This window comes from Triplophysa rosa, linkage group LG6 (genome assembly GCF_024868665.1).
Source record: "Triplophysa rosa linkage group LG6, Trosa_1v2, whole genome shotgun sequence".
Taxonomy (NCBI): Eukaryota; Metazoa; Chordata; class Actinopteri; order Cypriniformes; family Nemacheilidae; genus Triplophysa; species Triplophysa rosa.
The window spans coordinates 8,390,347-8,414,685 of NC_079895.1; the positions used below are offsets into that span (position 1 = coordinate 8,390,347).

The 24,339-nt window shown below is 38.0% G+C and overlaps 4 protein-coding genes across 7 annotated transcripts; 1 reads left to right on the forward strand and 3 right to left on the reverse strand.

Annotated features, from left to right (window-relative positions):
• Positions 1 to 10: 10 nt before the first annotated feature.
• On the reverse strand, positions 11 to 2,878 carry si:ch211-218d20.15 (uncharacterized). 3 transcript variants are annotated; one of them, XM_057336420.1, is made up of 8 exons: positions 2,572 to 2,878; positions 2,358 to 2,476; positions 1,664 to 1,712; positions 1,502 to 1,566; positions 1,304 to 1,406; positions 1,021 to 1,139; positions 662 to 807; positions 11 to 581 (listed from the first exon to the last, which is right to left on the reverse strand). In XM_057336420.1, the coding sequence occupies exons 1-8, from the start codon at positions 2,633 to 2,635 to the stop codon at positions 473 to 475; spliced, it is 774 nt and encodes a 257-aa protein (XP_057192403.1). In that variant the 5' UTR covers positions 2,636 to 2,878; the 3' UTR covers positions 11 to 472. The 3 variants fall into 3 exon arrangements, with proteins under 3 accessions (XP_057192403.1, XP_057192402.1, XP_057192399.1); XM_057336419.1 differs by having other exon boundaries at positions 1,664 to 1,718; XM_057336416.1 differs by having other exon boundaries at positions 1,664 to 1,724.
• A 633-nt stretch (positions 2,879 to 3,511) lies between these two features.
• med14 (mediator complex subunit 14) lies at positions 3,512 to 15,160 on the reverse strand. 2 transcript variants are annotated; one of them, XM_057336679.1, is made up of 30 exons: positions 14,756 to 15,160; positions 14,329 to 14,355; positions 14,121 to 14,226; positions 13,849 to 14,022; positions 13,633 to 13,762; positions 13,086 to 13,214; positions 12,890 to 12,997; positions 12,483 to 12,615; positions 12,257 to 12,407; positions 11,730 to 11,841; positions 11,377 to 11,502; positions 11,216 to 11,294; positions 10,970 to 11,129; positions 10,083 to 10,277; positions 9,856 to 9,990; positions 9,693 to 9,769; positions 9,427 to 9,587; positions 9,199 to 9,345; positions 8,452 to 8,543; positions 8,219 to 8,371; positions 7,356 to 7,625; positions 7,064 to 7,280; positions 6,588 to 6,713; positions 6,025 to 6,207; positions 5,335 to 5,573; positions 5,040 to 5,219; positions 4,839 to 4,946; positions 4,627 to 4,752; positions 4,289 to 4,478; positions 3,512 to 4,202 (listed from the first exon to the last, which is right to left on the reverse strand). In XM_057336679.1, the coding sequence occupies exons 1-30, from the start codon at positions 14,923 to 14,925 to the stop codon at positions 4,129 to 4,131; spliced, it is 4,278 nt and encodes a 1,425-aa protein (XP_057192662.1). In that variant the 5' UTR covers positions 14,926 to 15,160; the 3' UTR covers positions 3,512 to 4,128. The 2 variants fall into 2 exon arrangements, with proteins under 2 accessions (XP_057192662.1, XP_057192663.1); XM_057336680.1 differs by lacking the exon at positions 6,588 to 6,713.
• A 1,077-nt stretch (positions 15,161 to 16,237) lies between these two features.
• Positions 16,238 to 19,555, forward strand: grtp1b (growth hormone regulated TBC protein 1b). Its single transcript, XM_057336770.1, has 8 exons — positions 16,238 to 16,329; positions 16,554 to 16,690; positions 16,809 to 16,967; positions 17,085 to 17,209; positions 17,512 to 17,608; positions 18,174 to 18,346; positions 18,491 to 18,676; positions 18,779 to 19,555. The coding sequence occupies exons 1-8, from the start codon at positions 16,271 to 16,273 to the stop codon at positions 18,872 to 18,874; spliced, it is 1,032 nt and encodes a 343-aa protein (XP_057192753.1). The 5' UTR covers positions 16,238 to 16,270; the 3' UTR covers positions 18,875 to 19,555.
• A 161-nt stretch (positions 19,556 to 19,716) lies between these two features.
• lamp1b (lysosomal associated membrane protein 1b) lies at positions 19,717 to 23,709 on the reverse strand. Its single transcript, XM_057336771.1, has 6 exons — positions 23,425 to 23,709; positions 22,855 to 23,051; positions 22,170 to 22,292; positions 22,007 to 22,073; positions 21,757 to 21,921; positions 19,717 to 21,223 (listed from the first exon to the last, which is right to left on the reverse strand). The coding sequence occupies exons 1-6, from the start codon at positions 23,483 to 23,485 to the stop codon at positions 21,084 to 21,086; spliced, it is 753 nt and encodes a 250-aa protein (XP_057192754.1). The 5' UTR covers positions 23,486 to 23,709; the 3' UTR covers positions 19,717 to 21,083.
• Positions 23,710 to 24,339: the final 630 nt, after the last annotated feature.

Below are 24,339 nucleotides of genomic sequence, written 5' to 3' on the forward strand. Positions count from 1 at the left end.
CATTTGACAAATCAAAACCATTTTATTTCAGAATACAGAACATAATAAATAACATCTGGCTCAGGAAGGGATGGATCTATAAAAATTAATCATTCTAATTGTGATCAACATGTGAAATGCTGATGACCAATGCTAGCACCATCATGTATAGAATGGGAAGAACGTGTAACAGTCACTTCAGTTTTACTAATGCATTAACGAAAAACATCATTGCAGTTTTTAGGAATGAATTCTCTAGATGTCTTGAATTACAGTAAGTGATGATTGAGTGCTACTACTCAAAAATGTATGTAAACATTTATTTATGTACAGCATTGTAGTAAACAAGATCTTTTAGACATTTGCATCAATGTATCACAGTTTCATTTCTGTTTTATGCAACTGAATAAATAATTACATTAAAATGCATCTCTAAAACATTTTTAAAGAAAATTATTAATTCTGTGATTTACTTCAGCCACTATGGATTCTGTTATGATGAAATGTTAGAGATGAATTCCATGACAGGACTGAGGTCTCCTGTGAGTTCTTCTGAGAGTGATAACACTGTTGATATTAAGTTTCGTGTTAAATCGGACACCCTGTGAAGATTAGGATGATTAATTATTGAGGTGACTTCCCTTTTGATTCTAACAAACAGAATAAACAATGTCATACTCACCAGCTTGCATACTGTGCTGGCAACTGAGGCTCCAGCTTAGACCCCTCTTCTGTAAAAAGAGCCATCTTCAATTGTTTGAAGTTTGCCTCAATATCCTTTCTTATGGTGCATAATGGTAAAATGTTTTTGATAGTGTTGAGCACTTGCTGTAAGAGATACAAAAGTGATTACAAGACAAATAATTTTCCTCTACAAAATCATATCAGTTGAAATAATACAAAATAAAATATTTTATATTATATATATTTTACATGAAGAAAATGCAATAGAATAAAATGACAGCTGCATTACACATATTGAAACTTCAATGCAACACACATTACAGGACAGACCAAATGGAAAAACTAAAACAAACTCACATAAATTGCTGACAGCTGATGTGCTACATATTTATGACTGCCCAGATGCTTGATATCTTCATCTAACTGCTGACTGAGTACCAAGAGCTGGTTCAATTTCCCAATGTGAGGAAAATATTCTGGAATTATGAAACATCCACACTTAACAATCAAATTATTTCAAAAATTATTATTATTATTATCACTTTTCATAATAAAATAGTTAATAAATAAATAGAGCCCTACCCATGTTTATGCCCCCAGTTTAAGATAATTGCTAGTTATTCTATTTCGGAGGTCTCACCATCTGATGGTGGTCTTTCCAACATGTCAACAGGGCTGCCATGTATGACATAAACTTCCACTCGAGGAAACAGGGTGGATAATCCTACAGCATCCAGATAATCCTAAATAAATAAATGGGAACATTCGGAGGCAAAATTATAACTTTTAAAATGATTAAATTATTCATAAATAAAATATTTAAATTATATTGAACTACCTCAAGAAGAACAGGTTCAGAAAGATGCTCAAGACACTGATTCATCTGATATATTAATTCAGCCCCTTTTGACGAAACACAATTCAAAGGTCATACATATGTTTTGCACACTAACATATACCTATGTCTTTCAGGTAAAATATTTTTTTTAATTGAGCTTACCTTGTTTTTGAAAACAAGGTAAGTCATCTGGGCTTGTGTCCTGTTTGAGCTGCTCCTGAAACTACAAAAAGATTAGACATCTGCACAAGCAGGGGCGGACTGGCCATCTGGCGTACAGTGCGTTTTCCCGGTGGGCCGCTAACGTATTGGGCCGGAACGGAGGCGTTGGCCGCTAACGTATGGGGCCGTAACGTATGTTTGCCGCTAACGTAAGGGGCCATAACGGAGGCGTTGGCCGCTTAGACGGACGTATTATAAATGTGAATGCACGCAACGCGAATGCAAAAGACACGTATGCATGCATGCACAACCCCCACCCCCCCCCCACCCGACAGATTCGGTGGAGGGCAGATGCGGGCCTAAAAATGACAGGGCCGATTTTTCTTCCCAGTCCAGCCCTGTGCACAAGTACAATACAATGGGAAGTCTTTAAAACCTGGAAATAAACAGAACAAACAACTCCATGAATAAAAAATATATGCACTTCTGTTGTACACATTTCTAATTCACCAATCAAGCCAATGTAACAATATGTGACAAAAAGTTTTTACTTTTGTTTAGGCAAAAAAATTCCTTATCTTGGCCATTTTAGTTAAGAATTTTGCAATAAATTAGAAAACTGCAAATCAAAAGCATTTTCTCTAGCAGTCTAATTTGTCTGGACTACACTGTATGGGTAGCCTATAAGCCTCACCTGATGGACCTGAGCTCTAATCAAAAGGTCCAGTTGGCTGCAGAGACACAGCATCTCCAGCGCCACCTGATCACTGCTCAGGTGGATGGGCATCAATGGCTTCCTCACATACACCTCAACTGTAAACAATCAACAACAACAAAAAACATGCCATATGTGTTTAAATATATTAAACGCATTTTATTTACAAAAGGATTGAAGATATTATCATTACCTTTAAAATATGAATTGTATGAACAAGGTTTGCAAAGCGGATCCGTAAGACTTACAGCTGCCATTATCCCACAAGTGACATAGGCTATATATTAATACCGCCTCATATAAATACTACTAACTGAATTAACTGGATCATTTATTTATTGTTGGCGTTGTCACTCTTCCTACTGGCAGAAGAGCATCTGATCCTCATATTCTCCCTCCATAGTGGTCATTCATACAGCGGCATCAGATGTAAGTAAAAGGCGTGGTCAAAACTGAGAAGACGATGAGATGAGAGATGCGTCCGTGGTTTGCGAATCTGCTCTACCTGATATAGAAATAGAATCAACGGATGTAAAATGGCATTCGTTTTGAAATCTGAAGTGGGCGGGGCTTATTGGTCCGGACGTTGTTTCCATGTAGGATGTGTCTAGTAAGAAGTTTCACCGTATTGAAACCTGTTCATCTATTCACCATATATGTTAAATTTAATAGCTTTTAAATATTTTTTAAGTCGTTAGTCGTATACATTTATGTTCGTGCTAGGAATGGCGTCATCATGTGGTGTTCCCGATACTTTTTAGAGCGAAGGTCAGGATGGACCAATCACATCGTGTGTGATCATTAAAATGTTTGCCGTTGATATATTTAAACAACTGTGTTTTTGTGGGTAGATATCTCAAGAAAAACAAAAAAGCGTTCTGAATACGGTTCAATGAGAGTCCGGCATTCTGAGCCGCCTTGCGCCCCCTTGCGAAAGATACCAGTATGTTACAAAATCAGTGCTAATACATGATCTACCCAAATGGTACCCGATCGATAAAGATTCTGTTCAAATTAATAATGAACTAAATGATTTTAACTTTTGATCAAATGACAAAGTTTTCGAAACAAATGGTTGAACCGCAAGTAAATAAATGTCATGGCAACATAACAGCTTTTAATTTCTTTCTCTTCAAAATATTTCACCTCAGCCATCAAATGAGGGTTTATTAATGAATTGATGGAGTTTATTAAATAGTAATAAACACAGACAAGAAAAGTCTTAGATCTCTTCAATGATTCCAACGAACAACAATAAAACACGACTTTAGATGGTCACTATATTCAAAGTGACAGGTGTATTAAGTCAAAGTAATGCAATGAAAAAAAACATTTAAATAGTGTGCTGATAAAGAAAGCATCCAATACCTACACAGTATTGATATCTTGTAATACAAGAAACAGCAATTTTTCTGCAAAATTTGATTAAAAAAATACAGCTGTAGTTAAACATTTTTTCTATCACAACCCTTTCCTTAAGAAGTGCATCTGACAAAAATAACTCCGTCAGCAGAACTAAGCCAAGCTATAAAAAAGAAAGTCCTGCTTTTGCTCCATTTGTTCGTTTACATGCTTCATAACAGTACAGTAAAAAAAGTTCCATCGTATTTCTGCTCCTTTTATAGCAATATTATACACCAGAGGAAGAGTTTATTGGCTGTAGTAGATAACCTGAATCTCCCTGGACGTTAAGGAGATAATTTATTCACTGATAAGTCTGCGGGAGAGTTTCCTGATGAGAGATACTGAGTTATGGCCGTCCACCTGGGTTCAGTGTGAGATTAGCCATGAGTTCATGAACCGCTGCAAATATTGTGCACTCTCCTAAAAAGGATAGAAAGGATAACACATTAGAATAGGGTGTACATTGGAATTTGAACAGTAAAGGTAACTATATAGAGACAACAAACCTGCTCGTGGTGGATGGTGATCATTGAACCTCTTGAGGATGGAGCTGACCATCAGGGCCGCGGCCCCTGACGAGCTATGCTGACGGGGAATATCGGCCTGTTGGGTCAGTCCAGTGGCCATATCATACACAATGGGCACTATGATGTTGATGGGCTCCAGGGGTCCCGGCAGCCTCTGGGTCAACTGGAGCTGTAAACAGCATAAGATCAACGGATCATTAAAATCACGGTAGTTACAATCCCAGGGGACAATACAGGCTTTGGTTAATCACTTAAGACCACACAATGATTGATGGTCATGAATATCTAGTAAAATCGCAAAATACCAATTCACTTACAAAGAACAGCATTTTGGTCTTGAGTACGACAGCGATGGTTCCTGGTGGGGCAATGGGAGGAGCGCTGGGTGGGATGGTCAGACAAAACTGCACATTCCAATTCAGCTGAGCAGCCTGGTCTGGGAACTAGAAGAAAAATGTCGGATTGGTCACATTTCCAAATCTATGTTTGCAGCACACGTAAAAAAACAAATAAACATAGAGGTGCTTACCAACTCCAGTTTCATAATTCGAACACAGTCTCGGAGTATATTGGTAGGAGCCCCCAACAACTTTGTGAAGGCGTTTAGTGTGTTGTACTTAAAAGGTGGTCCAGCAACCTAAGATAACAATGAAAAAACAGTAAAAAAATAAAATAAAATAAAAAATAAAAAGTGCCCAACATGTTACACTGTAGAGAATTGATTTCCTACCCTGGTTTCAAAGAACTTCTCTAGAACTTGCAGTTCCTCTTGTGACCAGGGTCCAGTGTTTTCTGGGGTGACCTTCAGCTGCAGCGTCTGGTAGGACTTGGGGTTTAAAGCCACTCTACACTTAAGCACTTCTGTTTTAAACATGATCACGCCTGGTTCGTTGGAGTTCACGATAGTGAGCTGCAGAGACCATAGGGACATTAAGATGAGTTTCGGTATGTGGCTATAACATAATAAGCTCATTTTTAGTTTCTGGATGCGTTCTGATCACAGAGCGGGACAGTTTCAGACTCACATTTGGTTCTAACTGGATGATTCTCTGTAGGTGACGTCTCATGATGACAGAACCCAGGAAGCGTTCCAAAGGTGAGCAGAGGTAGCTGCCCGCCAGCCCTGGCACTGGGCACGGCATGGGTGAAGGCAGAAGCAGCACATGCAATTTACTGTGGGTGAGGATGGTGGGAATGGAGGCGGCCCAGGAACGCTGGGGCAGTTTGCGGGGTGGAGGCATATTGGTTGGCATGGCCTGGGAACCTGTGAGCACATGTACATAGTTATTGAATAAGCGAATCCATTTACCAGATATTGTTCAAAGGAATTTGTCTTCGAAAAGCAAAAATGTCTGGCAACTTGGGAATCAAAGCTATTCACACCAAGATTCTTACAAATAATGACTAATTTAGAATCATTAATATGTTTGTACTGTAACAATTTTAAAACAATTAACGACATTTCCCTCTCCAAACCTTCTTCAGACCATGTAAAAAAAGTACTTCTAAAACATGGTAGTAACCTAGTTATTGCACTGCTTTTATCCCGATTTTTTAATGCAGAATAAACTCTTTAGATTAGATGGGAATGTGGGTAAATTAATAATAACAAATCTTTCATTTTTCAGTGAATCAACTCTTTTAATTGAAATTTCTGATATAATGTACTAATATGCAGACTTGAACATGTCCTGACAGACAGCCTGTGGACTTACTGGTTCCAGCTCTTGGCGAGTGGGATGCATCTGGAATGGGTGAGTGCAAAGAAGGGTTGCCTGGTGACATGCCTGGGATCCGTGCCCCAGGGGAGGGTCCGGACACCTGCGGGGACAACGGCCAGTTGCCAACCCTTGGGCTAGCAGACACCATTGTGTATGGTGAACTGGGATCAAGAGTTCCTGCAAGACATTTTGACGACGATTGTTTTGTATATTTTTATATCACACAGGTAGACCAGGTAGAATCAATTTAAAAACAGTACCAAGTTTACTTTTCATCCGTGTCGAAATCCAGCATATAATCATGTGTATGATTCAGACGCTTTTGTCCTCCCAGGAAGAAGCAGGAAATTATAAGCAAGGGAATGCAGAACTAACAAGCAAGTGCCCATATCTGCTGACTACACACCCACCCCGTGCGCTAGTTTAAGAGATGATAATAAAAGATCACAAATCTTTCACCAGCTTCAACCCAGCCCAAAGTCTGAAAGCCCTGGACCGCAGAGGTAAGAAGGAAAGCCGATCAACAAGCCCTGGATCCAGGCCTCCCGAAAACTTACCATGCGGGCTGGCAAAGTTGGAGGTCTGCCCCATAGAAATGCCCAGGGAGGAGGGAGAAGGGGTGGGCCCGAAGGGAGAAGGGGCCCGCAGAGCTCCGCTAGGGGAATTGGCTGCATGGATGTTCCCTGCACACAATTAACCAATCAATGGCCTTATCAACAGCTCTCCCGTTCTTTCACGCTCTCGTTCACACACTCTAAAGCAGGTCAGGAGCTGCAGGCCCCGGGTGGAGATGGGTAGACGGGTATATGACTTCAGGCATGACTCTTGAGTTTGGCGCAAGGTCAACTCTTCTGGGCGTATGAGCATGGTGACAATGTGAATGCGCAAAGACAGGTCTGCGTTCAGCAATGGGAGGGACACCGATGAGAGAATGCTTTAACTTCCTTTCTGCCTCCAAGGCAGCATGACTAGCATTTCCAACACAGGCAGAGCAAACAAAAGCATTTTACATTAACTAGATGCATATATATACCTGGAGATTGCGTTGCCATCATGGAAGGTGAGGGAGGCACGTGGTACGGGTTGGGGGGAGATGTGAGGGGCGGGTATACGCCTCTGCCCGGAGGCTGCGTCTGTGTGTGGGGCATGAAGTTGTCATCCATGCTAATGGGGGAGGGAGGGTTGTCGTCCTCATTGACAGAGCGTCTGCGGGCATCCTGGTTACTGTCCACAAACATGTTCAAAAACGTCTGCGGAAAAGGATGGGGAAATTAAATAGTGCTGCAACTAAGTGATCAAATCGTTATGGTGACTTTTCCACCCACCTTTAGTCCAGGGGCAGGATAGAAACCTTCCACTATCTTGGTGTTGTCAAAGAGACTGTAGGCGCCATCGCGGATGGCCACCACACCTCTACTACGGCAATATATGTCAATGCAGTACATGTTGCGGAAGGCCAGGCGGATATGAGTGGGCGACTGGGGCAGGATGGAGAAGCATTGATAAGCTGTGTTGGTCCTTTGGGTGAGGCCCAGCATGGGCACGGTGGGTAGCTTGTTGATGGCATTCAGAGGAGCTTGAGTATCTGAGAGCACCTGAGAACAGAAGTATGTGAGTTTAACATACAACATGACTAATAGTGACAGTCTACTGACTGGAGCACAAAACCAGTCTTAAGTAGCACAGGTACATTTGTAGCAATGGCCAACAATACATTGTATGGGTCAAAATTATAGATTTTTTGCCAAAAATCATTAGGAAAGATCATGTTCCATGAAGATACTTTGTACGTTTCCTACGTAAATATATAAAAACTTTATTTTTGCGAGTGGATGCAGCAAAATCGTGAACAAAAATGGCGGGAAACACGCCTATAAACTTCACTCGCTGCTGCCTGCTCTTGGGAAATAACTTAAGTTTGAAGCCGATTTTCTCAATATTTTGATTTTTGCACCCTTAGATTTTCAAATAGTTTCAAAAAATTAACCCTTATGACTGGTTTTGTGGTCCAGAATCACTTATTTGGCCATTTTACACTGTGCGATATGTGTATAGGTGATTATTGTGTGTAACAGTGCAAATTATTTAAAAGAAACAATGCACAACCACCAATTTTACTCCCATTACTGTATTCCTGCATTTTTGGAAAAACATAATATTAAATAACAGATGGCCAAGCTGGAGATACCTGTAGAAGTTGTACTACATTGGGTGTTTTGTTGAACATCTCTTGAAGTTGGTGAAGAATGATGTTGTGACAGTTGCTACAGCCTGAATTTGGCCCCACAGTCCCCAGGGACAGATGATAGCGCTGGGTCACTGAGTTCCATTGTATTGTAACCTTCAAATAAAAAGCATAATCAAAGCTATGAAATAAAGCTGAAAGGACCTAAAAATTTTGGATGACGCAAAGGTGTTTACCGAGCTGCCTTTTGTGTTGCCATAACACAGGACCAGTTTCCGATAATTATACAGCCGTATCTCTGAGAACAGGCTTAAATACGATGGCATTTCTGTAAAGCAAATTGTGATTAATAATGAATTATGCAGTAGTTAGACAGTTTAGAAAAATAAACAATAAAATACTTATTCTCAAATGTGACCCTGGATCACAAAACCAGTCCTAAGTAGCACGGGAACATTTCGAGTAAAAGCCAAAAATAAGTTTGAATGGATCAAAAGTATCGATTTTTCTTTTATGCCAAAAATCATTAGGATATTAAGTAAAGATCATGTTCCATGAAGATATTTTGTAAATTTCCTACCGTAAATATATAAAAACTTTATTTTTGTAAGTGGATGGCCTGCTACAGTGCCTATGATTAACAACTTCAAAGGAAATTTTCTCAGTATTTTGATTTTTTGCACCCTCAGTTTTGTCCAATCCTGACAACCCATACATCAATAGAAAGCTTAATTATTCAGCTTTCGGATGATGTAAAAATCTCAATTTCAAAAAATTGACCCGTAAGAGTGGTTTTGTTGTCAAGGGAAACAAATTTACTTTGCCATGAAAGGAACTTAACACCAGAAACTTGGATATAATTTGCAATATTTGAAAGATTTTGAACCAATGAGATCTTATAGTGGGTGAGAATACCCAGTTCGACATGACATTAATAAAAAAAGCTACATCGAGCTACAAGTCAGTGTTACAGTTGCACTAACCTGGTAAGGAGCGTGAAAATTCCAGCACACATTCATACAGTTTACTAATGCTGTTCCAGTCATTCAAGAACATCTCCACCACCTTCCTGCCACCCACCGGCTCGGACAGTGGACTCTCATACGTCAGGTAGACATGCCGCATGGAAGCTGCATCGAAACGCACAGCAAATATTATAAAAAACATTTATTACACATGCACATTCTTGCACTGAAACGCACAGGCTTTACCTTGCTCTTTGTTAGATGTACCGTTAAGAGGGCAACTGGCGAAAATTAATTCGGCCACCCAAGTGCGATTATTTCGGCCCTGTAATCTGAAGGTGCAATCCAGAAGGGTGCGCTCTAGAGCCTTTCTCGTTTCTTCACCTACTGCCTTACAAGGTGTAATTCTGAGAGCAGAGGAAAGTAGTCAGTAGTATATTTAACAATGAAATCAAACTATAGATCAAATCTAGTGTATGTGCCCTTCTACGCTGTAATAAGACAAATCTTACTTTAAAATACGTATGGCATGGCTACAGCCGTCTCCCTCCACCTGAACACCCTGATGAGGAATCTCCATATTGGACAGCTGTATTGGAAAAGAGTGAGAAAAAGAATCAAAGAAAATCGATGAAAAACAAAGCACAAACAAATCTCATTAAATGTGTATAGTACCTCACAACGGAGTCCAATGAGGGGCATATTGGTGTCACACATGGCCACCAGGTGGGCCAGTTCTTTATTAAAGGCACACATCTCTCCTGACCTCTTGGGTTTCTTCGGTTCAACTGCATTTTGCTCTCCTGACAACTGTGGACAGATCAAAAGATATTCAGGTACCACAGATGCATAGTAGATTATGCAATAATATATTAAAGCACATATTCTGTTGGGTATTGCACCTTCCTCTTGGCTCCGGGGCGAGCTATTCGACCAGAGGAAATGTCCTGCACAAGTTCCTCCAGGTTGGGCTTAAACTGCTGCAGCAGCTGGGCACAGGGAAGGCCGTCCTCTCCCTCCACCTGACTCACAGAGAGGAAGTAATACTTGTACTGCAGCTCTGTCGGACTGCTGGCCATGTCAAACATCTCCACCACCTGAGAAAAGATGAGGGATGTTATAGTAAAGTAACTGCCTTACTGTAAACAAGATTCCAGCTCGTTTTTATTTAGCAAATATAAATAAACGTTAATCTTAAACATGAACTTAAAGTGAAAGTTAACCCAAAGTCACCCTCTTGCCATTTCAAACCTTTATGATTTTCTTTTTTCCGCAGAACACAAAAGAAGATATGAAGAGTTTATTTCCAAAATGAGACAACTTTAAAACGTTACAACGTTTTTCAAATGTCATGTTTTTTTATTGTGCATTCAAATTAATATAAATCCAACTGCAGTTGATTTGTTTTGATTTAAGCCATAATAACAAAACAAAAAAACACAGCTAACAAACACAATAAAAACATGATAACATAATAAAAAACATGATTTTTGAATTTTTAAAAAAATGGAGTCATCTCATTTTGGAAACAAACTCTTCATATTTTAGTTGGTAACTGAACAGCACTGGACCATTCACTTCTATTGTATGGACACAAAACCAAAACAAGTGAAAAGGGTCAAGTTAACAACATTTTTCAAAATATCTTCCTTTGTGTTCTGCAGAAGAAAGAAAGTCATACAGGCTTGAAATGACAAAGGGGTGAGTAAATGATGACAGAATTTTACCTATCCCTTTAAATTGAAAATAAAGCTGAATGTTCCTTTAAGAAGCAGATTAAGGTATTTACAATATAGTACTGTGGGAGGCGGGTGAGTTTGATGAAAAGGCGGTGTTTTGACAGGTTGCCCACAGGATGATCGGTTAAATTCGACAGATGAAGAGTGTCTGTGCACAGCGTGGGAAGATGTTTTACAGACTGTCGACACCTCTGCTCTCCTAGCCAGAACCTATTTAAAACACAAATCACGTTTATATCCACCAATGTTACAGTCAAGGTCTGAAACAGATCAAGAGTAGGACAATCAAAGCTTACTTTAGCTGCTGTAGCCATGTGATGATGCGTTTCATGTCATCGTTGATGCTCTTCTCAATTTCGTCTATCATAGACTGATCTGCAAAGAGTCGAGACAGGTTAAATCCGACTCAGTCAAACATATAATGATTTCAGGTAGCTCTGATATATCTGTGACTAACCGACTCCGTAAAGCATCGGCTGAAACATCCCCGAGTGTAAATCGACAAATATGTGGAGGCATTCGGATCGGCCACAGGGCTCGAGTATTGGAATGACCAGTGTGGGTAAGGCAGTCTCGATGAATGCTGGAAAACAAACACAGAAAATTAGGAATCAGTCAGGTGGGTCAGGTGGTGTTCTTTATAATAAAGAACAGATTTGGTTATACAGATTATGAGACGGATGGTGCTGGATGCTAATTGGTCAATGTGGCGTATAAGAGAATAAATAAAACAGAACTATGAAGGTGTAAAACAACAACACCATCAAACATTGGTTGCATTGAATGGTTTCTATGGCATAAAAGACTCACAGTTATCATTGGGGTTGCGGGTTTTCAGAATGGCTTTGAGTTCCTGCAGTTTTTGATGCGAGCGAGCATGAACACTATCGATCAAAAGCTTTTCCACCGAAAGATGATCAATCTGAAAAAAAAAGAAACAGGGCCCAAACATACATTACCAGTTTTCATACTTATTCTGTTATTTATAAACTATTCTCCACAACAATCGCTTTTAAAGGGATAGTCCACCCAAAAATTTAAATTCTATCATTATTTACACCCTTAGATTGTTCCAAACCTGTGTAAATTTCTTTGTTCTGCTAAACACAAAGGAAGATATTTGGAAGAATGTTTGTAACCAAACAGATCTCATCCCCCATTGACTCTTATAGTATTTATTTTCCCTACTACGGCAGTAAATGGGGGATGAGATCTGTTTGGTTGCAAATTTCTTCCTTTGTGTTGTATACAGGTTTTATACGATATGAGGGTGAGTAAATGATGACACAAATTTTATTTTAGGGTGAACTGTCCCTTTAAGGAATTATGACACTCACCTTCATGGCTCTTTCCATTAACTTGGAATCACATGCCGGCAGTGGAGGCTCATGTGAGATCTGTAAAGGCTTGGAACCATCGGTCTCATCGATTCTGATGGTGACCTTGTGCACTGATGCCGTGCCAGTCTTTCTACCCAGGACCTGTTGACTACATGACAAAAACAATGAGCTGCAAAATTTAAGGAAACTGAACATTTTGTAGCGAGATGATTTTGAAACCTACTTCCAGACGGACAGCGTGAGGTACTTGGCAGGGAGGTAGCGCTCCACCTGCACTAGATCACCCCATCGCTCTCTGATCAACATGAGAGTCTGTGAATGAAGCACTTCTAGCTGCAGTGACAGGCAGAACGAATCTGACACCATTCATCAAGGACTTTTTACAATTAATACAAACAGGGTTTGAAATTAATTATGTTTCATAAATCAAATTTGGTCACTCTAGGTTATCATCAGCGTTAAAGCATGGCAACTAAAAATATATTGATGTATTTACTTTTGACGCCATACCAGTACTAAAGGCTATTCATGGCAAACTCAGTCATCGTATAAGAACTTTACAGCATAATATAAGTCTGTATGATCTGCTAAAACATAAAGACCTATCTTAGTCTTGTGCTGAAAGGATACGAAGACAGTTGTACATGTCCTGAAGAGGCTTGTCATCTCCAAACAGCCGGGACTGTACCAGCTCATGGATATAATTTACCTGCATACTGTGGACCAACGACCGTCCATCTTAAGGAAAGACACAGAAAGCGTAAATACATGTACAAGACCACCTTAGCATGCGTTTAATTGAAAAATGACACAAATTTTTTCTTACCTCCAGTCTCCTTGTCTTCCACTAGTATCTCCAGTTTCAGCAGTCTCCAGGGGATATCGGGATCATCTCCCATCACTGTAAGTGTGGCCTCAAATTCCCCTTCAACTCGAAACTTCACCCGTCCGTTGGCTTGAGATGCCAAGAAATTACATGCATTAAAGTAAATATCACGATCTATTCAGAGTCGAGCATAAACAGCATTTTTTTATTGTAAAAAAAAGTTATCCTTGCACATCATGAACACCTACAGTATATCTTTTGTAATTATAAACAACCTTCTGGTAATAAAAAAACAAGAAATAAATGGCGTTTCTGCCGGCGTACGGTGTGTTTATTCAATTGTTTCCAACTGAAACGCCACGTTTTATGAAAACGCGAGCAGCTGGCGTTTTTTTCCACACTCAGCGCCGAAAAACCGGACGTTCGACCAGAGTTGAAAAATGCTCAACTTGGGGCAGAACGTGATGCAACCAAGCGCCTGGCATTTTCAGCCACGTAAAAACGCCTTGGTGGACACAGCCCCAAGTGTATAGGGCTTGGAACATACCCACTGTTAAGTTGGCCAGCTGTGGAGGCAAATCCGTTGTGACCAGTCGATGCCGCAAGATTTGATTCAGTTGATTTAGTGTAGTCTGCTTCTCTACTTTGGTTATAGGGTCTGGAGGAATAATTTTGTCCTGAAAAGATAAAAACAGTGTTTATTTGAATTTTTAAGGTTTGTTCACTTTGAGCTGTTGAATGCTTCTTAAGATCAATTACTCACCCGGATACACGTGGGCAGGCGTGGGTAAGACCCCGTGGTAAGCACATCGATGGCGAACGGGATGGCAAAGCTAGGCAAACGAGCATGTACCAAGGCGTCCCTGGCCAGCGATGCGAGTCGGTCAGCCGCATCGACAAACAAGTAAGCTTGTTGATCCAGAAAGGAGGAAATCATCTACAAACAGAGCCAAAAGAGTACTTAAATCAACAAGAGTGAAAATACTTTCTGGTAATTAATACACAGATTGGAAGTGAGAAAAACAAATAACATACCGCACATTTCTCCACCTTTCCAGCATTACTTGCCCATTTCACAAGACCAAGCAGTCGAACGAAAAGCTGCCGCGTTCGACTGGCAAACTGAACGATTTCAATTTTTCTGTCAAAAACAAGTCAGGAACATTTAGACGTGAGGATAATGTAACCAACATCACAATCTTGGAAAATGTGATAATTTTTCTCAAACTTAACAGTTTCTTACCGTTCCATATCTGTTTTTCGTGGGAGTCTGTAAAAATAGTAATGTTACAGTTATATAAATGTCAAATCATGGCATGAAGCATTTTACATATAAAATTGGAATAAAACAATAGGATAACATAAAAACAATTATGCACAAAACAAAACAAAACAGCAGAGTAGATGTGGAGCTTTGATTGATATAATATAAGTATAATGGTAGTTATATACAATATACTTTAGAGACATCTGCTGGAGGAAAAGCAATGTTACAGAGGCTGCCAATCTACTATCAAGTTCGGCAGTGAATGATCAGAGATAACCTGCGAAGCAATATTAAGGAAACATATGAGACCAATCTGTAGCAAACGACCTAAAGTTGAACTTGACATCATCTACATTTAACCAAACCTGATCATTCAAAACAATCCGATCTCTTATAAACTCACAGCTCAGCCAGCAGAGTGATCTCATGATAGGTCCGCTGCAGTAGAAACTCGATCAGGAGGCTCAGTCGGACACCTTGCGTGGCCGGCGCTCCTAGCGGGGGCTGCGGGGCTGAAGTCGGACCCCCGGCGGGGACCAGCTGCCCGTCCGAACCGATCTGAACCGGGGCCATCTTAAAATACAACTGGAGCGATGTGCGGGTACGGTTCCGACCCTTTCCACTTGCGTTTACCGTAAAGGGGCTGAGGAAATATTATACCGGCTTAGTTCTTAAGCTGATGTGAAAGTAAAACGATTTCACCCCATTGAGAAGCGAGAAAATACATCAATAACGTGCTGGTAGGGTATAGATGGAGCCCCGCCATCACCCACTCAGGAGCTGAAGCATGAAACAAAACTCGTATTTCCCTAAATGGCCGCTGGATAAATTATTTTAAAATAAAAGTTTAAAAAGTGCAATTTAATACTTAATTTAATAATTTAATTGTATCACAGCGCATATAGGTTGGCCACTCACTTAATAAAAAAATATTTTGTTTATTTGTCGATAAATAGCATCTTAATAAACATTTGCTGTCGAAAAATAGAACGCTGGGGGACTTTTATTCTGCAACAGTAAACGGTCAAGAAAAGCTTCCGGTTTGTATTTTTACATTATTTTATTGTATTTTTAATTATACGATTTATTATATACAAAATACCTAGCAATAATTTTGACAATGTCAAAAACAGTCAACTCATTTTAGAAAGTTCTACACAATACTACAGTACATCGAAACAACGAAACAATGATTTAATGAATTACTTAAATTTAAAATATTATAAGAAGTAGTAGTAGGCTCAGAAAGTCTAACTGTTACACTTGTATGAATGTAAGTCACATTTACAGAAGAAATATCCTTTTAATAATATTGTGAACACTGGTCTGAAAGCCTGAAAATGAAACATTTGTATTCATTGGCACATTTTAATAAATTCTGAAAGTATTTAAGTTTATAAATGTTTATATCTAATATACTTACTACTATAAAATACCTATGCCTAATTTATACATAATATAGTTATTACATAATATAGTTGTTGCGTTTTCTCTTGTATTATATTGCCTACGTTAATAAAAAACAGCAAAAATATAAGTTACTGAAACAAATACTAAAATTGTTTTGTCAATAAACAAGATAAACAAAATGTTTAACGTTACTCCCTTGTGATAAAGATTGCCTGACAGTGCTGTTAGTCCCGCTATTTTGATAGTCCTCGTTCCAACCATCCAATCGTCGCTTTATTAGAGCAAAAGCAACAACTTAGATCTAATATTAATACTTTATTGAAACGGTATAGTATAGCAATATACTAGCAATATAGTTTAGCAGTAAACTGGACTGTAAAATTATATACAACAAAACTTGACGTGTAAGCAAAAGCAATGGTAAGTTTATGTGGGGGTGGAGTTTATGTGAACTGACCTCAGTTGGAGTCAAGAATCCGACCCGTTGGAAAGAGAAGCACCTTCTAAAATGGAGATTCACCTTAATGATCAAAGCACACCCGTTGCCTCTAAAAGCACCTATCAGCGGTATGAATGCACGTTTATTATTTCGACAATAGTGATGTTTTTATAAAATACTTGCTTTGATATGGGGATGTTCAAATCACCTGTGCGTCAGGTGACATATGCGCAATAGCATGACACTGAAAATCATCTTTTTTTTACTTCGTAATTTTGTGGTATAATTTTGCCTTTTATTCTTCTTATTCTACCCTCTAACATCTAATAGATATCTTAATATACGTCTGTAGGGTAGACCAATATGGATTCGAGAGATCAGAGGAACATGAGTCCAATGAGCATTTAACGTTAACTGTTCTTACCAGAAGATCAAAGAAGTGGTCTAAACTTTTGCAGGGCACTGGTAATGTGGAGAAGACAATGAAAGGCATGTCTATTACGCACTCACCAATTTAATCCTACCCACTGATTTTTTTATTTTCTTTTAAATAAAGCCTAACAACAAAATAATATTTATATATTTATAAATAATTTTTGCTTTGCAGTGAAGCGGTATGTGAGGAAGGGAGTTCCGTGTGAACATCGGGCTCAGATGTGGATGGCAGCTAGTGGAGCCCATGATCAGATGGGGAGAAATCCAGGCCATTATCACTCTTTATTAAACGCTCAACATGATCCTGAGGTAGAAGATGCTGTACGTGCTGGTAAGTTTTATTCATCTCATGGAATCATGGTGTATTATGTTTCTTGAATTATGATCCTTCTTGAATCCTGATTAATCATATTGGAAACCAAGAATGTATAAAGTGTCTTCTTTTCAGATATACACAGAACCTTCCCTGACAACACTCAGTTCCGTGACTCTTCCCATCCATGTTTACAAAAAGCCTTGTTTAATGTACTTCTAGCATATGGACATCACAATAAGGATGTTGGGTACTGTCAGGTATTAGTTTGACTATTTTATCATTACATTTACATTATCATTTACATTGTGCCTGAAATGTTAGATGAATTCAGGATGCTTGAACTTCCCACTGTGTAGAATTTAATAGAGCTATTGTGTTGCAAAGATCTGAATAGTCAACTGTAACAAATGAGGAAGTATTACATTCCAAGACTGCTGTAATTTGGTATTGTTTACCTTGTCAATATTATGACTAAAACCTGCTGTACCTGTCAGCATTTAGTAAATCAACACTAAAAACTATATACCATCTGAACTAGTACTTCTTGTTGACATGTTAGGGAATGAACTTTGTTGCTGGATACCTCCTCATTATCACCAAAGATGAGGAGAAGTCTTTCTGGTTAATGGATGCTTTACTTGGCAAGATCCTGCCAGGTTAGTCTTGTTTTAACTACGTATAACCACCTCCTAGAATAGTCTCTAAAGGTCCTTGAAATAACTGGCTTGTGAAAGAAAAGCAAAGAAAGAAAATTACTCTCTATTTCTTCTATCAGCAAATTAATTGTTTGTTTAACTAAAGTATAACATTTTAAAGTGGATAAACACCACATGGTATTGCCATCTGCTGGTCAAACGCTTGTAAATTAAGTTAAATAAAAAAATACTCTGAAACATACAGATCTAAATGTAGACTATGTAGACCCTCGTGTATAAATTAGATTCTGTTGTTGTTAAATGACGTTTATTCTATGACAAAAACATTAATGTCTTTCACCCACAACATTTTTGTTTAAAAAAAAAAACATTTGCGAGCATACTTTAGGGAAATAGCAGAAGATTGAAAACCACTAAAGTCACTATAATCAGACAAAATTGCTTTTATTCATTGTGATTCATCATGATCAGTTATACAAACACATTTTTATTTGCTTTGGGATTAACATAAATTCTTCATATCTCCATTATTTAACATGTTTCATGTTCATGTTGTTGTTTTTAGATTATTACACACGAAATATGCTGGGCCTTCAAATGGATCAAGAGGTGCTTGGAGAGCTTATCAGGTTGAAAGTTCCTAACGTCTGGAAGGTTTTGAATCAGCACAATGTAATGTGGACCCTGGTGGTCTCAAGATGGTTCATCTGCCTTTACATCGACATCCTTCCAGTCGAGGTGAGAACAACACAAGGTTATTAGTATCTTGTCAAATGAAATCAGTGTTTGCTGTCGATGAGCGGTTGTCAGTCTTATGAGGTGACTAATGTAATAGTCTGTGAATTGAGTACTGAAATCAGTAATCGTCAATGGTGTTTTTAGACAGTGCTTAGAATATGGGACTGCCTGTTCTACGAGGGATCCAAGATCTTGTTCCGTGTGGCTTTGACACTAATCCATCACCACCAGAACCTCATCTCTCAGGCTCAGAGTCTCCCGGAAATATGTGAACTATTTAAACAGATCACGCACGGAGTGTTTGTGGAGGACTGCCATAGCTTCATGCAGGTAAATTCTGTGGCTTGTATTGATACAGAAGCTATAATACTTGTGAAGCATATATGATCAAATTTTTGAACTAAATTATCTTTATTTGTCCTCCAATGTCAGAAAATCTTTATGGAGCCAGGAGGTCTCTCTATGGCAACAATCAGTAAACTCAGGGAGGTGTGTAGAAATCGCATTATAACTGCAAAGAAAATCTGATTCAGTAAACATACATCACTTGTATGTATAGTTCGAGACAGATTTAGCTAAATATGACTATTTGAGTTAAAAACTATTATTTAGAGTGTGGAAACAATGTAAACCAAAAGTCAATGCTTTGTGTATGTTTATGAAAAATACAGTTTATTAAGAGACCTTTTTTAGTTTTTCTGAATTTACTATTTATAGGTATGTGTTTAGGTAAAATTATCATTTTTGTTTCATTCTGTAAAATACTAACAATATTGCTCCCAAATTTCAAATAAAAAGATAGTTTCTATTCACATTTATTTGCAGAAAATGAAAACTGGAGAAACAGGTCAAAATAACAGAAAAGATGTTCTGTATTTTTCAGACCTCAAATACTGCAAAGAAAACAAGTTCATATTCACTTTTAAGAAATACAACAGTAATATTTGTACACGTATTTAGGAAAAATTCAAAAACTACTTTATTTATGTGATAACCTCGCATTTTATCAGTTTTCATGCGTCTTGTCATGCTGTCAGTATTTCACATTGCTGCTGGATGATTTTATATCACTCCTGAGGTTTGATTTTGTTGAAATTCAACAAGACACTGGACTGGAATTGCCACAATACATCTAGAAATGCTGATTAAATAAAAATGTGGAATGGTCTCTTAATTTTCCACAGCTGTATTTGTAAAGATAAAGGTCAATTAAATTGGTTGTTTTGTTGGGATGAAGGTTATAAACTCTTAATTATTTTGATATAGATCATGCTTAACCAAATAAAGACATTTCCATTTTCTATATTATTGATTTATAGCAGTGTTGTCTGGGTGGTTTGTTCACACAAAGATGCAAGCAAACTTTTAATTTTTTTATTTAGAAACTTAGACTTGCATTCCCTAAAACAATATGAAAGTTAAAGCAATATCCACATCAACTCCATTCATGCAGTTGTTTAATTTACAGGCCTCTATATATCACCCATATTTATAGAGGCATAATAAGCATTCAGTGCACTTTGCATTTGTAACAGTTTAACCTGGGGTCTATAATATTCTAAGTTATTCTTCAAGTTAACATGAATCGTACCCTTTTTCATCCCAGTAGTGCAATACCATAATATTTCGTCCTTCACAGAAAAGTTTTTCCTTTTTAGTTCCTGCTAATGAGTGCAAATCCGATAAATAGTAAAAAGAAGCAAGCAGGCTACATAGTTTCACATCTTTGATATGTAATATGGGAGAGAAGGAACTCTTAGAAGGTACTGAAGGAGTTTCTATGCTAGAATAGACATTCCCTTTATTCAACAAACTGTTTGTGTCTCAGATTTCTGCTCTCTGGAACTTTTCTTTAAAATGTTTTAACATCAGACTCAAAATTTAAGGCTTTGTTCACAGCTTTTATCTGGTGAATCTCAGTATGTTCTCCCTAAACAAGAATAGCTCAAATCACAAAAAGTATTTGGATATCAGAATCAGAAAAGTGTTAAATAAATAGTCCCTTTACAGCATTAGCAACAAATTCCCTAAATCCTCCTATTTATATAAACGTATGACTTTAAATGTAAGCATATGAGGTACCAGATACAGATTGTATGTTTTCTAAGACCCGTATTAAGCCTCGGTAACAAAGATCAGACCTTATACTGATCATCCTAATCTGGCATAAAATGGGTCATGTAAACAAACATTTTAGGATGACCTAGAGCTTCAAACACACATTAGAACTCGCCCTGCACCTTAAAAGAATAGTTTGCCTTCAAATGAAAATTCTGTCATCATTTAGTCACCCTGTTCTCATTTTAAACCTGTGATTTTCTTTCTTCTGCAAAACACATAAGAAATATGTTGCTAACCAAAAACCTTTTTTCTATTACCTACATTTTTCAAAATATCTTCTTTTGTGTTGTAAGAAGAAAGTCATACAGGTTTGAAATGACAAGAGGGTGAGTAAATGATGACAGAATTTTTATTTTGAAGGTGAACTATTCCTTTAAGCGAGTATGAATGTATTTTTTTTATACTATATTCCCCACACTTAACATAATGCAACAAAGTCCAGGAAATGCAGGTCTACCCTCAGTAGTGGCAGTGAGACACCAGCAGGGGCCAGGGCAGGTTAAACTATGCAGCTGTAGTTTTTTTAGTGCTATAGTTGTAGTAGTAGTATAGAGTTTAGTCCAGCTTAGAGGAGAAATTGGTGGCACCTGCATGTCCTAGCTTTAAAATAAAGGGTTTAGATGGTCTGGTAGCCAGCGTGGCTTCTGTTCCGGCCAATGAGGTAGGCCAGGATCACTATGAGCACTAGAACAGCCAGAGCAGCTCCCACAATGATGGGAATCAACATATCATCCACATCAAGCGCACACTCCACAGCTACAACAGCAAGAGGGAACAGAAGAAAAATGAGACAGTGTTAAGCAAAACAATAAATGTTAACGGACTATTTATCATCCGTATATCAAGATCATTCTAAACTAATGCCAATGTAAGGATCTTCAACGGAGGGGGGGTCCATGGTGGTATCGCATGGGTCTTCAAATTATTGTTTGATATCTTTTTCATTTTTTATAAATAAGGATATAATACATTTTAAAAATTTTAAAGCATAAAGGTCTTATGTATTAAATCTTATGTTAAAAAGTTATATACTATGTTATGACTTTGTATAGCAGGAATGACTAGTTAAATATCTTTGTAATGTAAGCTTCATAACAAATAAGAAAACCTATGCCATTTTCCATTTCCCTATCTATCTACTAAGAGATCATGTACAAATATTTTTTCATAAGAAGTGTCCAAAATCAATCATACTGTAGTTTATGATTAGTTCTGAAAGTCACAGATTCTTACCTTAAAATATAAAGATGAATTTGTTCTAGGAAAGTGTAATAAAGAAAAAAACGTACCTGATCCAAAGTCTCCACTGACACCAAAAGGTTGCACTTGCAGCCCGAAGGTGTTGAGCGAGAAATCCTGCGTAACGTTCAGGGTCTGTTCCTTCCGACACATGTAGGAGTGGCCCTGGGTTCCCACCCAGTAGTTCAGACTGGTGTTACTCACAAAAAGCATCTCTGTGCATAACAAAAGGTACTTCACGTATTTGATTGAACAATGAATGACTTTTATTTCCAACATACATGGGTTACTTTGACTTACTTGACATGTTTGGTAATGCAGCTAACAGCTCCAAACCACTAAGATGGTACTTGTTCAACGTGGAATTCTAAAATGTTAAAAAGAACATTCCTTGTGTTATGATGAGGGGACTAGATAATAAAAGAAGGCACTGGGAACATAACAGGAGGAGTTTAAAACTTACCAAGGTGAAAATGAACGTCAGAGTAATGTTGTTTTCAGTGAGTATCAGCGTTGCATTGTCTGGCTCACAGGATCCAGAAGTTTTAGTTATGTTTGGATGCAGGTTCATAACCTCCTGAACTGTCTGAGCAGCAAGGTATGTTCACATTTAAATTACATTTACAAATAATGACCATGAAGGGTTTTAAAACGTGCAAATCCCGGAATACAGATGTAACTTCTCAAAGCATTTTACAAATGATAATGCAAATGTTATTTATAAAATAAAAGTCTAGTTTTTACTTGCTGACAACAAGTAAAAATTACAGGGACGTTCACCCAAAAGTGAAAATTCTGTCATATACCCGCACTGCTGTAACTTGAAACATGCTTGAGTTTTTTTACCCATGGAACACAACAGGATATTTTTTCCATTAACACAATATTAGCAGACTGTTTAGCCAACTTTGATAATAAAAACATATCAAAGTGATAAGCAGGCAGAAAAAAAATGCTTTTTAACTTTAAATAGTTAAAATAGCTTTGTGTCAGGAAGAGACTGAAATGTAAAAATCTTGTCTTTCCCCCAAAAAGGTAAGTACAGACGACAATGTTCTTTCTTGGATGAACTAACCCTTTAAGTAAACTCTGTAAATTCTTTAGTAAACATTTGGCACATGCAAGATGCGTTTTAAGTGTGCAAATACCTTTCCATGAGAGCTTGAAAGATAGCTGATGTTGAGCTGCAGGCCCATTCGTGCCAAGAGACAGACAGTGCCAGTGGCATTGGTGACATTGTAGTTGCCCCGCTCAGGAAGGCCAGGGGTCACCGGAGGAGGGCTGGTTGCAGAAGCAGTCACAGTGGGTGGAACTTCATTGGTAAAACACTGATGTATAGACACCGCTGTAATGATGACATCAGCAATATTTCAAAGGCTGTAGAGCTGTGCCACTAATACTTCAGGTTAAAGATATAGAATTAGGTATGAAGTCATCCATTAGAAAAATTAACCTATTAGCTTTGCAAGTCAATCTGTTAATAACATTTTCTTCCAGATGTAAATTAAACTCTTAAAACAAAGCAGGCCTAGTTTGACCCAAGGCGTCACAGGATTAACAAATAATTGGAATAAACGTAACGTTAAATTAATCACGATATTAAAAAATAAAGCGTCATCCCCTAATAACAAAGACCCGTTATTTAATATCAATTAATACCATAATACATCTAGATCAAATAGCCATGCAATGATGCACTATATTAAATACAAAATTACCTAACAGCAGGCTAAATATCGCTCCGGCGGGCATGTTTTGTTTGCGGCTGATGAGGATCATGTTTCTTGGCAAAGTGAATCAAAACACAGTCGACACAATAACAGCCGATGGCAGACTATGCAAATAGCGCATAAATGGGCTTAAAACGGTATCTGTTGTTTTATGTCCACACGTATGATGTCCGTTTAAACGACCGCTGTGCGAATTGTTTCTCTGTTTGGTGCCGCAGGTCAGATTTGTTTAGTTCGTAACCGCAGAAGAAAACGCAACTGTCATGTGAGGTATGCGCATGCGCGGTTGTATTCTATAGTTTTATTTTGTGTTTATCTCCCTTTTAACAACTTAAAGAACACATACACAAACTGCGTGCCGTGTCATATTTATTTGTACGGAAAAATAAATACTGAATAAATATATTTAATAATAAAAATAAGTAAAGGACTTTTATATGACAAACGATTTTCTATAACTTTTAAATTATCATATTTTAGTCATAAAATATAATGCTTCGACAGATGTTCTTCTTGGATAAACTTTGGAATGGTATGGAATTAAAGCCCTAAACATTTGTGACAAATTCAGAAAATGTGATTAATGTGAGCAAAATGTAATAAATACAACGTAAAGGTGCTTAATGTATACAGCCTAAGGTAACCTAAATGAATGATGTAAAGGGGATGGAATGAGGATGCATGTGACTTAAATTCTCTGTCACTGTGACTGTCACATAACAAAGACAATTTACAAGAAGGCTAAACATTTTAGGACCGTTTAAACGTACCATCACAAAAATGTGACACCTGACCTTCAACCCTTTTAATTACAGTAGTATGTTGCTGACAATAGTAGGCCTATATAAACTACGAAACTAATCTAAAACTGGGGGAATGTTGTGCAACATCTTTCTATTTCAA

Excerpts from the sequence above, each read along its gene's own strand:
- si:ch211-218d20.15 (XM_057336416.1), bottom strand. The coding sequence starts at position 2,635 with ATGGCAGCTGTAAGTCTTACGGATCCGCTTTGCAAACCTTGTTCATAC. Across the intron at positions 1,567-1,663 it reads ACCTTGTTTTCAAAAACAAG|GGGCTGAATTAATATATCAG; the intron begins GTAAGCTCAATT and ends TTTCGTCAAAAG. Across the intron at positions 1,407-1,501 it reads CTGAACCTGTTCTTCTTGAG|GATTATCTGGATGCTGTAGG; the intron begins GTAGTTCAATAT and ends TTATTTATTTAG.
- med14 (XM_057336679.1), bottom strand. The coding sequence starts at position 14,925 with ATGGCCCCGGTTCAGATCGGTTCGGACGGGCAGCTGGTCCCCGCCGGG. Across the intron at positions 9,346-9,426 it reads TACATCTAACAAAGAGCAAG|CTTCCATGCGGCATGTCTAC; the intron begins GTAAAGCCTGTG and ends GTTTCGATGCAG. Across the intron at positions 7,626-8,218 it reads ATGTAGTACAACTTCTACAG|GTGCTCTCAGATACTCAAGC; the intron begins GTATCTCCAGCT and ends TTCTGTTCTCAG.
- grtp1b (XM_057336770.1), top strand. The coding sequence starts at position 16,271 with ATGGAGATTCACCTTAATGATCAAAGCACACCCGTTGCCTCTAAAAGC. Across the intron at positions 16,691-16,808 it reads TGTGGAGAAGACAATGAAAG|TGAAGCGGTATGTGAGGAAG; the intron begins GCATGTCTATTA and ends TTTGCTTTGCAG. Across the intron at positions 18,677-18,778 it reads ACTGCCATAGCTTCATGCAG|AAAATCTTTATGGAGCCAGG; the intron begins GTAAATTCTGTG and ends CTCCAATGTCAG.
- lamp1b (XM_057336771.1), bottom strand. The coding sequence starts at position 23,485 with ATGATCCTCATCAGCCGCAAACAAAACATGCCCGCCGGAGCGATATTT. Across the intron at positions 23,052-23,424 it reads GATATTTAGCCTGCTGTTAG|CGGTGTCTATACATCAGTGT; the intron begins GTAATTTTGTAT and ends TCATCATTACAG. Across the intron at positions 21,224-21,756 it reads CAGTGGAGACTTTGGATCAG|CTGTGGAGTGTGCGCTTGAT; the intron begins GTACGTTTTTTT and ends TTGCTGTTGTAG.